Genomic DNA, 13,651 nt, shown 5'->3' with positions numbered 1-13,651 from the left:
CCTACATGTTACTAAGAGTGCATTTTAATTTTTTATGATAGGCCAGTTTATGATTGAATTTAAATTGGAAAAATGTTCACTAAATATGGATATTATTCTTGTTTGTCTATAATTTGTCACTTACAATGTAAAATAAGGTTAATTGGGTACAACTGAATTGTATGAATCTGTTTGTAAATTTTGTCTCTTTATTATTTTCAGTCTTTTACCATACACATACAAGCATTGATGCAATAAAGAGTGATCCGCCCTTATTGTTTTGGTTTGTTGGTTTGGTAAACACTCTGCACAGAGGCAGAACAGTAAAAGATTATGACCAGGGACAACCTGTAGGACGATGGCAACAGGGGAAGGGGAGAAACAACAGGTCAAAGACGAACAGGATGATAAACAATCCAGGATTCGGACTCTTACAGAGAAGGGTCAGGCATCCTTTGACCAAACGTTCCTTGATCTACAAGAAAAGTGCACAAGCGCGTGGAGGGAGGTAGAGGACCTCATCGCAAATTGTGATGGTGACAATACAGACAGGAAATACCTAAGGACAACAGAAGACCAGATAAATGCAAAATTCAAACAGTACCTTAAAGAAAGTCAAGCCCTAGCAAACTTCCTTGAAAGGGCTCGCACAGAACAAGCTCTACAGAAACTGGAGCAGCATGAGTCTCAGTATAGCACATATTCCGATATAGTGTTCACATTTCGAGATGTCCTACATAATAAACTATTAGAGGCAGCCGAACAACTCTCGGAAAAGTTCGAAGTGAAATCCAGGACTTCATCACAAGCCTCAAAGACAATATCAGAGATATTCAAAAAACGAGTGAAAGCGGAGACCCAGCAAACAAGACTTAAATTCTTGGAAGAGCAGGCGGCTCTGGAAAAACAAAAGGCAGCTACTGATATTGATATATGGCTTTCTAAAGAAAAAGAAGCAGCAGCTGTGGCAAACGCAGAAGTAAACGCCATGGAAAATTACGATCGTGGATCTCAAGGAAGTTTTCAATTTGACATTGAAGAACAAAGTGTGGAACGGACGGCCAGAGAAAGAACTGAAGCTTATGTGAACTCGCAGGCCAGCAACCACTCAGAAATTACACCTAGCTATGTTCAACATGATGATGCCTCACATCGTTCGAGACCTGCAAGCATCAGTCAAGCAGGATTTCATTTTCCAACTGCCAGTCATGTTCAACCTCATGAACAGTCACCTATAGTTGACCTCAGTAACTACCTTTTGAAAAAGGATTTACTATTACATCGTTTCTCGGCATTTGATGACTCGGCGCAAAACTATACAGTGTGGAAAGTTGGTTTCCTGAATATTCTGAAGGAATTGAAAGCATCACCAATCGAAGAACTTGATTTATTGACAAAATGGCTGGGCCCCGAATCAAAAAGATACGCTCTATCCATACGTTCAGCAAATACTTACCAACCTGAGAGGGGTTTATCCCTGATATGGGCACGATTAGAAGACCTCTATGGAAAACCAGAAATGGTGGAGGCAGCGTTGAAGTCAAAGCTCAAGGACTTTCCAAAAATTACAGAGATGGATCCGAAGCGTTATTATGATCTACTTGACTTGCTGTATGAGATTGAATCCAACAAGCAGGACCCAAAATATTCCAGACTACTTGGATACTATGACACTTCCTCAGGCATATTGCCTATTGTTAGTAAACTCACCAATCAAGTACAAGATAAATGGGCCACCCGTGCATCTCAGTATAAACGTTTGAATCATGTTCCATTCCCACCATTTAGCATATTTGTCAGTTTCATACAGGAGATATGTGAATTGAAAAATGATCCAGGTCTTATTTCTAGTACCAGGTATCCACCCGACAAGAAGAGAGAACCTACAAACAAAGTCTTTGTCCGGAAGTCAGACGTTGGTACCGAAACTCCAACATCCTCTATGCGGTGCCCTATACATAAGGCTGACCATTCCTTGGAACAATGCCGTGCCTTTCTGGCAATGACATTCCCAAATAAACGCGACTTTCTGAAAAGTAGGGAACTCTGTTTCCGTTGCTGCAAGGGAAAGCATAGGGCCAACAAGTGCAAACTTAAAGTGAGTTGTGACGTTTGTAAAAGCGACCGCCATGTTACGTGTATGCACTTTCATAGAGACTCTGGGCAAGAGAATGGCGGGGAGAGTTCATCTAAGGAATCACCATCTGGGAAGGGAGATGAAAACATTATCACGTCCTCTTGTACCCGATTGTGTGGGAAGGATAGAGTTGGCCGATCTTGTGGGAAAATTGTCCTTGTGAACGTATACCCATCTAACAGACCTGATCTTACCTTTAGAACTTATGCTATGATAGACGATCAGAGCAATAGAACCTTAGCTCGTTCCAAGTTTTTTGATCACTTTGGGTTAGAGGGCAATGACTGTGTTTTCACGTTGAATTCCTGTGGTGGAAGTGTTACATTTTCTGGAAGAACAGCAGAGGGATTCGTCATCGAGCCAGTGTCAGCTGAACAGAAGTTGTACTTACCTAAAATTATAGAATGTGACGAGATTCCCAACAATCGTAAGGAAATACCGACTCCTGAAGTGGCGTCTGCATATCAACACCTGTTGGATATTGCACCATTAATTCCTGATTTGGATCATACAGCCGAGATTCTGCTTCTCATAGGAAGGGATCTGATCCAAGCGCATCATGTGATCGAACAAAAACTTGGGCCCCCAGACTTGCCGTTTGCGCAAAAACTCTACTTGGGGTGGACTATTATCGGTGAAGTGTGTTTGGGTAGTGCTCACAGACCTAATTCCATTGTAGTGAATAAGACTCATGTGTTGGACAATGGGCGTAGTACCCTACTTGAGCCTTGTGATTCCAAGTTACTTATTTCACAAGAAAAACATCAACATGGCGTCGGTTCTTGTACGGGGATATTCTGTACTACAGTGAATGATGAGACTCCTGGAATGTCGACTGAGGACCGCCAGTTTCTGGAAATAATGGACAGGGAGTTTCACAGAGATTCCTATGGAAAATGGACAGCCCCATTACCCTTCCAACATGACAGGCCTGTGTTACCAAATAATTACACTCAAGCAATGAGACGGGCTATCATCTTAGATGCTTCGTTGAGAAAAAATCCCACCAAACTTGGACATGCCTTAGAATTCATGAGGAACATTTTTGACAGAAATCACGCAGAGGTAGCCCCACCTCTGAAACCAAATGAAGAATGTTGGTACCTACCAATTTTCGGGGTGTACCACCCACTCAAACCGGAGAAGATTCGCATGGTGTTCGACTCTTCAGCTCGCTTCCAGGACTTGTCTCTGAACAGCGTACTTTTGTCAGGTCCAGACCTTACAAATAGTCTCATTGGAGTGTTGATGCGTTTTAGGATGGAAGCCGTAGCTGTGACCGCAGATATCGAGCAAATGTTCCACTGCTTTGGTGTCTCAGAGAAACATAGGAACTTCTTAAGATTTTTATGGTACACAGACAATGACCCTACCAAGCCTCTAACGGAGTACCGCATGACAGTCCAGGTTTTTGGAAACACCCCATCACCTGCTGTAGCTACTTATGGGTTTCGTCTTGCTGCCATTCAAGCAGAACATAGCTTTGGGAAGGATGTAAGAGAGTTTGTGGAGCGGAACTTTTACGTGGATGATGGTCTGGTGTCCCTACCAACAACACAAGAAGCCATAGATCTCCTACGACGAACTCAACAGGCCTTACTGACCCATGGGAACCTCAGATTACATAAGATTGCGTCTAATGACCCTAGAGTGATGCAGAGCTTTGACGTGAAAGATCTAGCAAAGGACTTGATTGACTTAGATATTACACATGATGATCTTCCTACCCAGAGGAGTCTAGGACTCGTGTGGGATCTTCAGAGGGATGCCTTCGGGTTTAAACTTACCAGGAAGGAGAAACCGTACACTAAAAGAGGAGTTTTATCATGTGTTAATAGCCTGTACGACCCTCTAGGCTTCATAGCGCCTATCACTATTCAGGGAAAGCTACTTCTTCGAGAAATGACACAGGCACCTTCTGTAGACTGGGATGCTCCCTTACCAGAAGAATTCCAGAGCAGATGGGATGATTGGACCCAATCATTGACTCGTCTTGGAGCATTGAATGTACCTCGTAAGTACCTACCCATTGGCTTCTCACAGCTTCAAGAGAAGAATGTACTGATTTTCACAGATGCCTCGGAGGTTGCTATTGCTTCTGTGGCCTACCTGTTTCACAGTCATGGTGGAGACATCAATCTGGGTTTCATTATGGGTAAATCTAAAGTTGCACCCAGACCAGCCACTTCTATACCACGCTTAGAGTTGTGCGCGGCCGTCCTGGGAGTAGAAATTGCTACTATTATAAGGGATCAGCTAGACATCAATGCAGATCATTTCAAATTCTACACGGACAGCAGGATCGTTCTGGGTTATGTGTACAATCGCACAAAGAGATTTTTAACCTACGTAAGCAACAGAGTTCAAAGAATTCTAAGCTTCTCCAAATCATCTCAATGGAACTACATCCCTACGGACCAGAACCCAGCAGACCATGGCACTAAATCTACTATCGACAGTGCACTGTATGACTCATGGCTCAGTGGACCAATAGAATGGCTACGCCTAGAAGATACTGTAGATGGTCCTGCCCCAACATATGATTTGGTAGATCCAACTATGGATAAGGAAATCAAACAGGACACTGTGGTTTGCAAGGTGGATGTGTCTACCCCCTTATCCTGGACTTCACGATTTGAGAGGTTTTCTTCATGGAAGAATCTTGTTAGAGCCATCATGTGCCTGAAACGGATTGTCCATGCAGTGGCACACCACAGGAAGGATATTAAAGCTACAGAAGATAGCAGTGCATTTAGGAAGGCAGAGGAGCTTATAATACATCACGTCCAGTTAGAAGTCTACGAGAAGGAAATTACTGCACTTAAGAATGAAAGGCCCCTTCCTAGAAACAGTCCCATTTTGAGACTTAACCCATCATTAGACGAAGAAGGCATGGTGCGGGTTGGAGGCCGATTACAACATGGTGACTTTGATTTGGGGGAAAGGAGTCCCATACTTGTGCCAGGGAGTCATCATATTGCTAAGCTCTTAGCTCTACATTTCCATGAGTTAACGCACCATCAAGGGCGCCATATAACAGAGGGAGCAATCCGCAATGCAGGTCTATGGATAACTGGTGCCAAACGTATTGTGACTTCACTGATTTACAAGTGTGTGATTTGTTGCAGAGGGCGTGGGAAACTTCTTACTCAGAAGATGGCGGACCTACCTGCGATAAGGTTGAAACCCTCACCCCCATTCACTTACGTTGGAGTGGACTGTTTCGGGCCATGGAGTGTGACAACTAGGCGTACTCGTGGTGGGAGTGCTGACTCTAAGAGATGGGCAGCTTTATTTACCTGTATGTGCTGTAGGGCTGTGCACATTGAAGTATTAGAACAGATGAATACACCTTCCTTTGTGAATGCTCTACGTCGATTCTATGCCATAAGAGGAGATGTCAAGGAGTTTTACTCAGATAGAGGCACAAATTTTGTTGGCAGTGTGCGTGAATTAGGTATTAACTCAGTGAATGTTGAGGACGCACCCATACATAACCTACTCACAGATAAAGGAACAGTTTGGAGGTTTAATCCCCCTCATTCCTCACATATGGGAGGAACTTGGGAGCGTCTCATAGGGGTCACGCGCCGTATCCTTGATGCCATCTTACAAGAGAATCGTCACGTCAAACTAACCCACGAAGTACTCACCACGTTCCTTGCAGAGGTCTCGGCAATTGTCAACAACAGACCAATCGTTCCTATTGCAACTGATACGGAGTCGCCTCAGGTACTTACACCCAATGTTCTACTTACCCAAAAAATGGGGAATGTCTCTGAAAGTCATATGAACTTTGATGTTCGCGACATGTACACCTCTCAGTGGAAGATAGTCCAAATTCTTGCCAACAGATTTTGGGACAGATGGCGCAAGGAGTACCTCCAGTCGCTACAAGAACGCAGAAAGTGGGCCGATACCAAACCAAATGTTCAAGAAGGAGATATTGTCCTTATGAAGGACGCGGAACACCATCGGAACTTCTGGCCTCTCTGTCGTGTTACTCGTGTGTTCCCTAGCGAGGATCATCTCGTGAGAAAGGTCGAACTTATGACATTCAAAGATGGAGCAAAGAGAACATATGTGCGACCAATTACCCAGATTGTGCTTTTGCTGTCAAATCACAACTAACTGTTTTGTGAAAAGTTGAATGACTAGTTTATGTATGGAGTTAAAGTAACTACATTTTGTGCATTGTAGGTATCCTCAGTTAAGGATAATGTATACATTTGTTTTGCTTGTAAGGGTGTGATATTTCATATCAGGCGGGGAGTGTAGTGTAACACAATTTATACCTCGTAAGAGTTATCTTTCTTTTTACATTGTGATCATTATTCCGGGTATGTAACCCTTTACGGTTTGTTTTTTAGAATATTTTATGTTGTTCCTACATGAGGCTAGGAGGCCATTTTCGCTTGTTCCAAGCATTGTTGTAACCTATTTTTCACTTTTACGGGTACATCCCTGCACCATAAGTAAGTTTTTATGTATTATCTAACATTATATTTTACGGTTTACTTTTGATCAGATAGGGAAATAGATTTCGATGTGTATTAGAAAGTAAATGGTTAAGTAAAAATCTGCTATGTATGTAAACGCTATATTGTTTCTCAGTTTATGTGATAAATAACCTACATGTTACTAAGAGTGCATTTTAATTTTTTATGATAGGCCAGTTTATGATTGAATTTAAATTGGAAAAATGTTCACTAAATATGGATATTATTCTTGTTTGTCTATAATTTGTCACTTACAATGTAAAATAAGGTTAATTGGGTACAACTGAATTGTATGAATCTGTTTGTAAATTTTGTCTCTTTATTATTTTCAGTCTTTTACCATACACATACAAGCATTGATGCAATAAAGAGTGATCCGCCCTTATTGTTTTGGTTTGTTGGTTTGGTAAACACTCTGCACAGAGGCAGAACAATCTTTGTCATCATATCTACTAGTTCTAAGGGCGGTGCGGGTTTTACATGGTCACGTTCTACACCCTCAATCAACCGTAAATCTCCTCGCTTCTCCGTTTTATAGTAAGCATCTAATTCAACCGCAAGCCGAATAGCATCATTAAGATTTCCAGGTCTACTCTGCTTGATGCGTAATCGCATATCTGAGTTGACTAATGCATCAATAAATGCGTCCTTCCCCAGTGTTTCTCTTACTTCTGATGGTGCTGTAGGATAAGCTAAACAAGTTAATCTACGGATAGCCTGTCCCAGTTCAGACAATGTCTCAGACGCTCTTTGTTTTCTTTCCTTCAACTGCGCACGGTAAAGTTCAGTCTGATTTGGCGGCACAAAGCGTTCTTCAAGGGCCTTAACCAACAAATTATATTGCTGTCCTGTTTCTTTTGAAACATTTCCAAGCACACCCTGCGCGGTTCCTCTTAGCGAAACAGCTAAGTAAAGACCTTTTTCTTTCTCTGACCAGTTGTTAATGGTAGCGCATGCTTCAAAATGGGACTTATAGTCCAGCCAGGAATGACTACCGTCAAACGTTGCAGGTTTGATGTTACATTTTGCAACCTTTTCCTCTCTGATATTTTCCTCTTGTGTCAAGAAAGGGTTGTCTCTGAAGTGAACGCTTGCTTTCCTTTGTACCCGACCCCCATGAGGTAATTCATCATTTCTAATTTGCGCAGGAGGATTAATTTTATTTTGTTCTTCCGGTGGTACTGGCGATTGCACACCCCGTGGAAATTCAAAAGGAGAATGCGCAAGAGTGTTATTCAGCAAATGAACTGGATGAAGATGTGCTTTTGATGAAAGGCGCGGCGTTTCACTGCTAGGTCGTGGCGCAATCGCTACTGACGGCGCATGCGCTGTCTGCTGTGCATCTTCCATTACTCTATGTTCATCATCACCTAGAGAGTAATTAAACATCGCATCCGCAAGTTCAATATCATCTCTGTCCCTTTTCTTTTTCGCCTTCGCAGACCTCATGGTAACATGATTGGTGTTTGTACTTTCCACGGTGGCGGATCCACTTTGCTCATTATTCTGTTGCATTGCCGTTTCATCTGTTGTAGATGAAATTGGATGACCCTGGCCTCCACTTGCACCTTCCATGTTTGCAATTCCCGAATCGCGCGCTCGCGCACGTTTATCTAGAGGTGTTGAGTACCTCTCTATTTCTTTGCGCAGTTGCTCGCAGCTCTTTTCCAGGAATGAAATTTCCTCATCTACCATCTCGTCCATAATGATTTCAATGTAATTTAACAATTGATTATAAAAGAATATTCCTTACCGAATCTCAACGCGCTGCCACCAAATTTATGTAACGTTTCTGGGTTCGAAGATTCGGTTGCTCTGCCTGAGCAATTAAAGGAATAAATCAAATAATATAAATTTCTCAATCAAAGATTTTAATTATCAATATATACAATATCCTATTCTGTCCTGGAGCGCGTGCGCTTCCTAAAGTTCTAAGCAAACATTAATATTTCCCAACTTGCAGAAAAATACAACAGTTACGTCTCGAAAGCCTTATTCAGGCACATAAGACTTGTTAAGCAAGTTTACGTTTCTCACCTTCGCTGGTGTCGACTTCAGTCTGGAACTGACTAAGAGCTCTGTATCGCTGCTTATATACCCTAAACTATCACGTGATCTCCGAGGATCGAAAGGGTAAACTAAACAGGAAGTATTTATTACACACGAAGCTTCCGGAGGACAGAATGGGATTTATCATTTCGATTCCTAGTTTTGTTTCAATATGTAAATGTTGTAAAGACATTTTTGAATAAGTTTGTGCTTTTTAATTTGATGTCAAGTGCTCGTGAGTTTATTGTAGAGCAAGAAATTCCAGTGAAGTAGATAGTATTGCCAAAAAGTATCTACAAACCAATAAACTGACCAGCATTTTTAAGTGCAATATAAGTCGGAGGATTTAAAAACTTTTTTTGAAATTTTATCCTTTGGAAGGTAAGATGGAATTATAGAGGAGGAGAGGAAATGGAATTTTTAAGAAGATGGGGTCGGAATAGGTGGGAAGAAAAAGAAAGAGATGGAAGGATGAAGAATGGTAACATTGCACCCTAAACTCACCCCCCTGGGACTATTGCATTCAGACCATTCCTTCTCCTGCAACCTTTGATACACAATCAACTTTCAGGTAAACAATCTTTAGAGACTCAATTGAACAACTAAAAAGCAGAAATGTATTTAATATGCCAACAAGAATAATAATTAAGACATATATTTTGTTTGACAGACTCATTTTATCTAACTTTCAAATTTGAGAAAAAGGTCAAGGTAGGGTAATGGCCATATCTGGCCCCTAATTTCATTTGATGTAAAAATCAGAACACTGGTAAAATTGTGATAGTTTGTAGTTAAGAACTTAGATGATGCTTGCTTTAAAACCAGCACTAATTCGGATTCAAAGCTTACATGGAAGCCACTAGTGGGTGCAGAAGTAGGACATTTTCTCAAATTTCCTCAGTTCTGGTAGAATTTCATCATATTTGTGATATTTTTCTCTTTGAAAAACATACAAGAGCACAAGCATGCCTATATGAGAAATTTTACACATAAAACTGCTTCTGATACTACTGGTATATGAATTTGGTAGATAGGCAAGCTTGTGCTCTATGTTTTCCGAAACAAAATGTGCTGTAAAATCAATAAAAATTAGCATTAAAATGGAAAAATTTGAAAATTGACCTATTTTCTCACCTCTCTCTGACCTCTGCATATTCCAAAACTTAGAACCAATATTCATTTTGTAGCAGGAATGACAACAGGTTTTTTATTATACCCGCACTTTCTAAAGAAAGTTCGGGTATATTGTTGTTACTCATGTCCGTCCGTCCGTCTGTCACACTTTTCTTCCCTGAACTCCTCCTACATTTTACACAGTAGCTTAATCATCTTTTGGGAGATGGTTTGTGGGGTCATGTAGATGTGCAGTAAGGTTTTGGAATTTCGATTTTGCCCCGGGGGGTCAAATGGGGGTCGAAAAATGACGTTTTTTGTCCAAAAAGCCCCGTCTTCCCTGAACTCCTTCTACATTTTACTCAGTAGCCTAACCAGGTTTTGGGAGATGGTTGGTGGGGTCATGTAGATGTGCAGTAAGGTTTTGGAATTTTGATTTTGCCCCAGGGGGTCAAATGGGGGTCGAAAAATGACGTTTTTTAAGCAAAAAGCTCAGTCTTCCCTGAACTCCTCTTACAGTTTACTCAGTAGCCTAACCAGCTTTTGGGAGATGGTTGGTGGGGTCATGTAGATGTGCAGTAAGGTTTTGGATTTTCGATTTTGCCCTGGGGGGTCAAATGGGGGTCGAAAAATGACGTTTTTTGTCCAAAAAGCCCCGTCTTCCCTGAACTCCTTCTACATTTTACTCAGTAGCCTAACCAGCTTTTGGGAGATGGTTGGTGGGGTCATGTAGATGTGCAGTAAGCTTTCGGAATTTTGATTTTGCCCCAGGGGGTCAAATGGGGGTCGAAAAATGACGTTTTTTAAGCAAAAAGCTCCGTCTTCCCTGAACTCCTCTTACATTTTACTCAGTAGCCTAACCAGCTTTTGGGAGATGGTTGGTGGGGTCATGTAGATGTGCAGTAAGGTTTCGGAATTTTGATTTTGCCCCGGGGGGTCAATGGGGGTCAAAAAATGACGTTTTTTGTCCAAAAAGCCCCGTCTTCCCTGAACTCCTTCTACATTTTACTCAGTAGCCTAACCAGCTTTTGGGAGATGGTTGGTGGGGTCATGTAGATGTGCAGTAAGCTTTCGGAATTTTGATTTTGCCCCAGGGGGTCAAATGGGGGTCGAAAAATGACGTTTTTTAAGCAAAAAGCTCCGTCTTCCCTGAACTCCTCTTACATTTTACTCAGTAGCCTAATCATCTTTTGGGAGATGGTTGGTGGGGTCATGAAGATGTGCAGTAAGGTTTTGGAATTTCGATTTTGCCCCGGGGGGTCAAATGGGGGTCGAAAAATGACGTTTTTTGTCCAAAAAGCCCTGTCTTCCCTGAACTCCTTCTACATTTTACTCAGTAGCCTAACCAGCTTTTGGGAGATGGTTGGTGGGGTCATGTAGATGTGCAGTAAGGTTTTGGAATTTTGATTTTGCCCTGGGGGATCAAATGGGGGTCGAAAAATGACATTTTTTATGCAAAAATCTCCATCTTCCCTGAACTCCTCTTACATTTTATTCAGCAGCCTAATCATATTTTAGGAGATGGTTGGTGGGGTCATGCAGATGTGCAGGTAGGTTTCGGAGTTTTGATTTTGCCCCGGGGAGTCAAATAAGGGTCGAAAAATGATGTTTTTTATGGAAAAAGCCCCATCTTCCCTGAACTCCTCTTACATTTTATTCAGCATCCTAATCATCTTTGGGAGATGGTTGGTGGGGTCATGTAGATGTGCAGTTAGGTTTGGAATTTTGATTTTGCCCGGGGGGTCAAATGAGGGTTGAAAAATGACGTTTTTTATGGAAAAAGCCCAGTCTTCCCTAAACTCCTTTTTTGTTTTAAACAGTGGTCTTATCATCTTTTGGGAGAGTTCACTCTTTTGAAATTTTGTTAAAACATCAAGGTCAAGGGGTAAAAAATCATAGCATGTTGGGAGCCTCTTGTTATGGGTAATGTTCACTTGAAATGTGAAAGTCAAATCTCTTCTCAATGAAAAGGAAATACAACATTAATGAAAACTAAGTTAAACTTCAAGGTCAAGGTCACAGAGTCAAAAAGTCATGATACATTTTGGAAGGTGTTATCACAGGTAATATGAATGCCCTTTCATTTATCTTTCAAAATGATCAATTCAAAGCAATTAATTTTTTAAGGAAATTAGGTCAAACTTCAAGATCATGGGTAATGAAAATCATAGTGTATGTAGAATGGTATTGTCCCATTTAATACTAATACACATGTTTAATATAAAAGTCCTATCTCTTCTCATTCAAAATATACGACCATGATGACCAAGGTTAAATTTATTGTGACAGATGGGCAGATTGACAAACAAATGAGATTTAATGTACCCTACCTTTAGCAAAAATGGGGACAATAAATGTCTTTGCTGTTCTTGAGAAGAAGATTTATGTTGGAACAAGATGTGTTTGTGAAACACTACGCGCCCGGCGGCAACAAAGTTAAAAAATCTTCTTTTAGCATATTGATCACAGTCAAGGTCACAAGGTCATTGACCATGGTGTCATTCGAAAGAACTTAATCAGTGGAGTATGCGTACTAAATATGAAGTCCCTATCTCCTATGGTTCAAAAGTTGTGGCAAAAAATGTAAAGAGCTATTTTTAGCATATCCGTCACAGTCAAGGTCACAAGATCATTGACCTTGCCGTCGTTTGAAAGGACTTTATCGGTGGAGTATGCATATCAAATATGAAGTCCCTATCTCCTATGGTTCAAAAGTTATGACAAACAGTGGAAAAAGCTATTTTTAGAATATAGGTCACAAAGTCATTGACCATGGTGTCATTTGAAAGAATTTAATCGGTGGAGTATGCATACCAAATATGAAGTCCTTATCTCTGATGGTTCAAAAGTTATGGCAAAAAGTGTAAAAAGCTATTTTTAGCATATAGGTCACAGTCAAAGTCACAAGATCATTGACCTTGATGTCATTTGAAAGGACTCTATTAGTGGAGTATGCATACCAAATATGAAGTCCCTATCTCCTATGGTTCAAAAGTTATGACAAACAGTGGAAAAAGCTATTTTTAGCATATAAGTCTTAGTCAAGGTCACAAGGTCATTGACCTTGAAGTCATTTGAAAGGACTTTATTAGTGGAGTATGCTTACCAAATATGAAGTCTCTATCCCTTATTGTTCAAAAGTTATGGCCAAGGTTAAAGTTGACAAACAGACAAACAGATAAACAGACAAACAGACAAACAGACAGGACAAAAACAATATACGCCCGGGATCTATCGATCCGGGCGCTTAAAAAGTACCCTGCATATTTAAATGTAAATTGGTTGAAATTAGCCCAGTGGTTCTTAAGAAGTTAATGTGAAAAGTTTGCAGATAAACAGATGGACAACAGAAATCAGTACATTTCAGAAAACAGTATGCTTATAAATAGTTAATCAAGGTGCTTTGGGTAGCAAAATAAAGCTAAACTGGTATATCTAATTCATCCGCAGAGCTTAGTATATTTCAATATGCACAACCTTTTCAACTCTTATAATTATTTTTTAAAATTTATATCACCATGTCTCATTCAAGGGAGAACTAGAGATATGACCAGATGTATATCTGTTGAATATAAAATATGTACATGTATTCTGTGTTTTTTTTTTAGTAATTTGTTTGTTTGTTGTGACAGCAACTGTTATGGCAGCTTTTGGCAAAGGTTGAAGTTTCTCAAATGTAAGTCAAACTCCAAGGTCAAGGTCAAAGGGTCTAAATTGTTGGTATCAAAGGGAAAGTCTTGTCACAAGGAATACAAATGTGAAAAAAGGGAGAAATCCCTAGAACTTCCTCACCTGTTCAAAAGTTATTGCCAAGGTTAAAGTTAAATTGGATTCAACTCTAAGGTCTAGGTCAAAAATAATTATACCTGTTGAA

The 13,651-nt window shown here is 40.6% G+C and overlaps 1 protein-coding gene across 1 annotated transcript; it reads left to right on the top strand.

The window, feature by feature from the left end:
- The first annotated feature begins 337 nt into the window (after positions 1-337).
- LOC134251896 (uncharacterized) lies at positions 338-6,247 on the top strand. Its single transcript, XM_062734317.1, has one exon. The coding sequence runs from the start codon at positions 338-340 to the stop codon at positions 6,245-6,247; it is 5,910 nt and encodes a 1,969-aa protein (XP_062590301.1).
- The last annotated feature ends 7,404 nt before the right edge of the window (positions 6,248-13,651 follow it).

This window comes from Saccostrea cucullata, unplaced genomic scaffold, assembly GCF_032062105.1.
Source record: "Saccostrea cucullata isolate Sc308-1 unplaced genomic scaffold, CSIRO_AGI_Scuc_v1 ctg599, whole genome shotgun sequence".
NCBI lineage: Eukaryota > Metazoa > Mollusca > Bivalvia > Ostreida > Ostreidae > Saccostrea > Saccostrea cuccullata.
The sequence above is the reverse complement of the archived record's forward strand: the minus strand, read 5'-3'. Positions and strand labels throughout refer to the sequence as shown.

What these genes read in the sequence shown, in the direction of transcription:
- LOC134251896 (XM_062734317.1), top strand. Translation starts at nt 338, where the DNA reads ATGGCAACAGGGGAAGGGGAGAAACAACAGGTCAAAGACGAACAGGAT.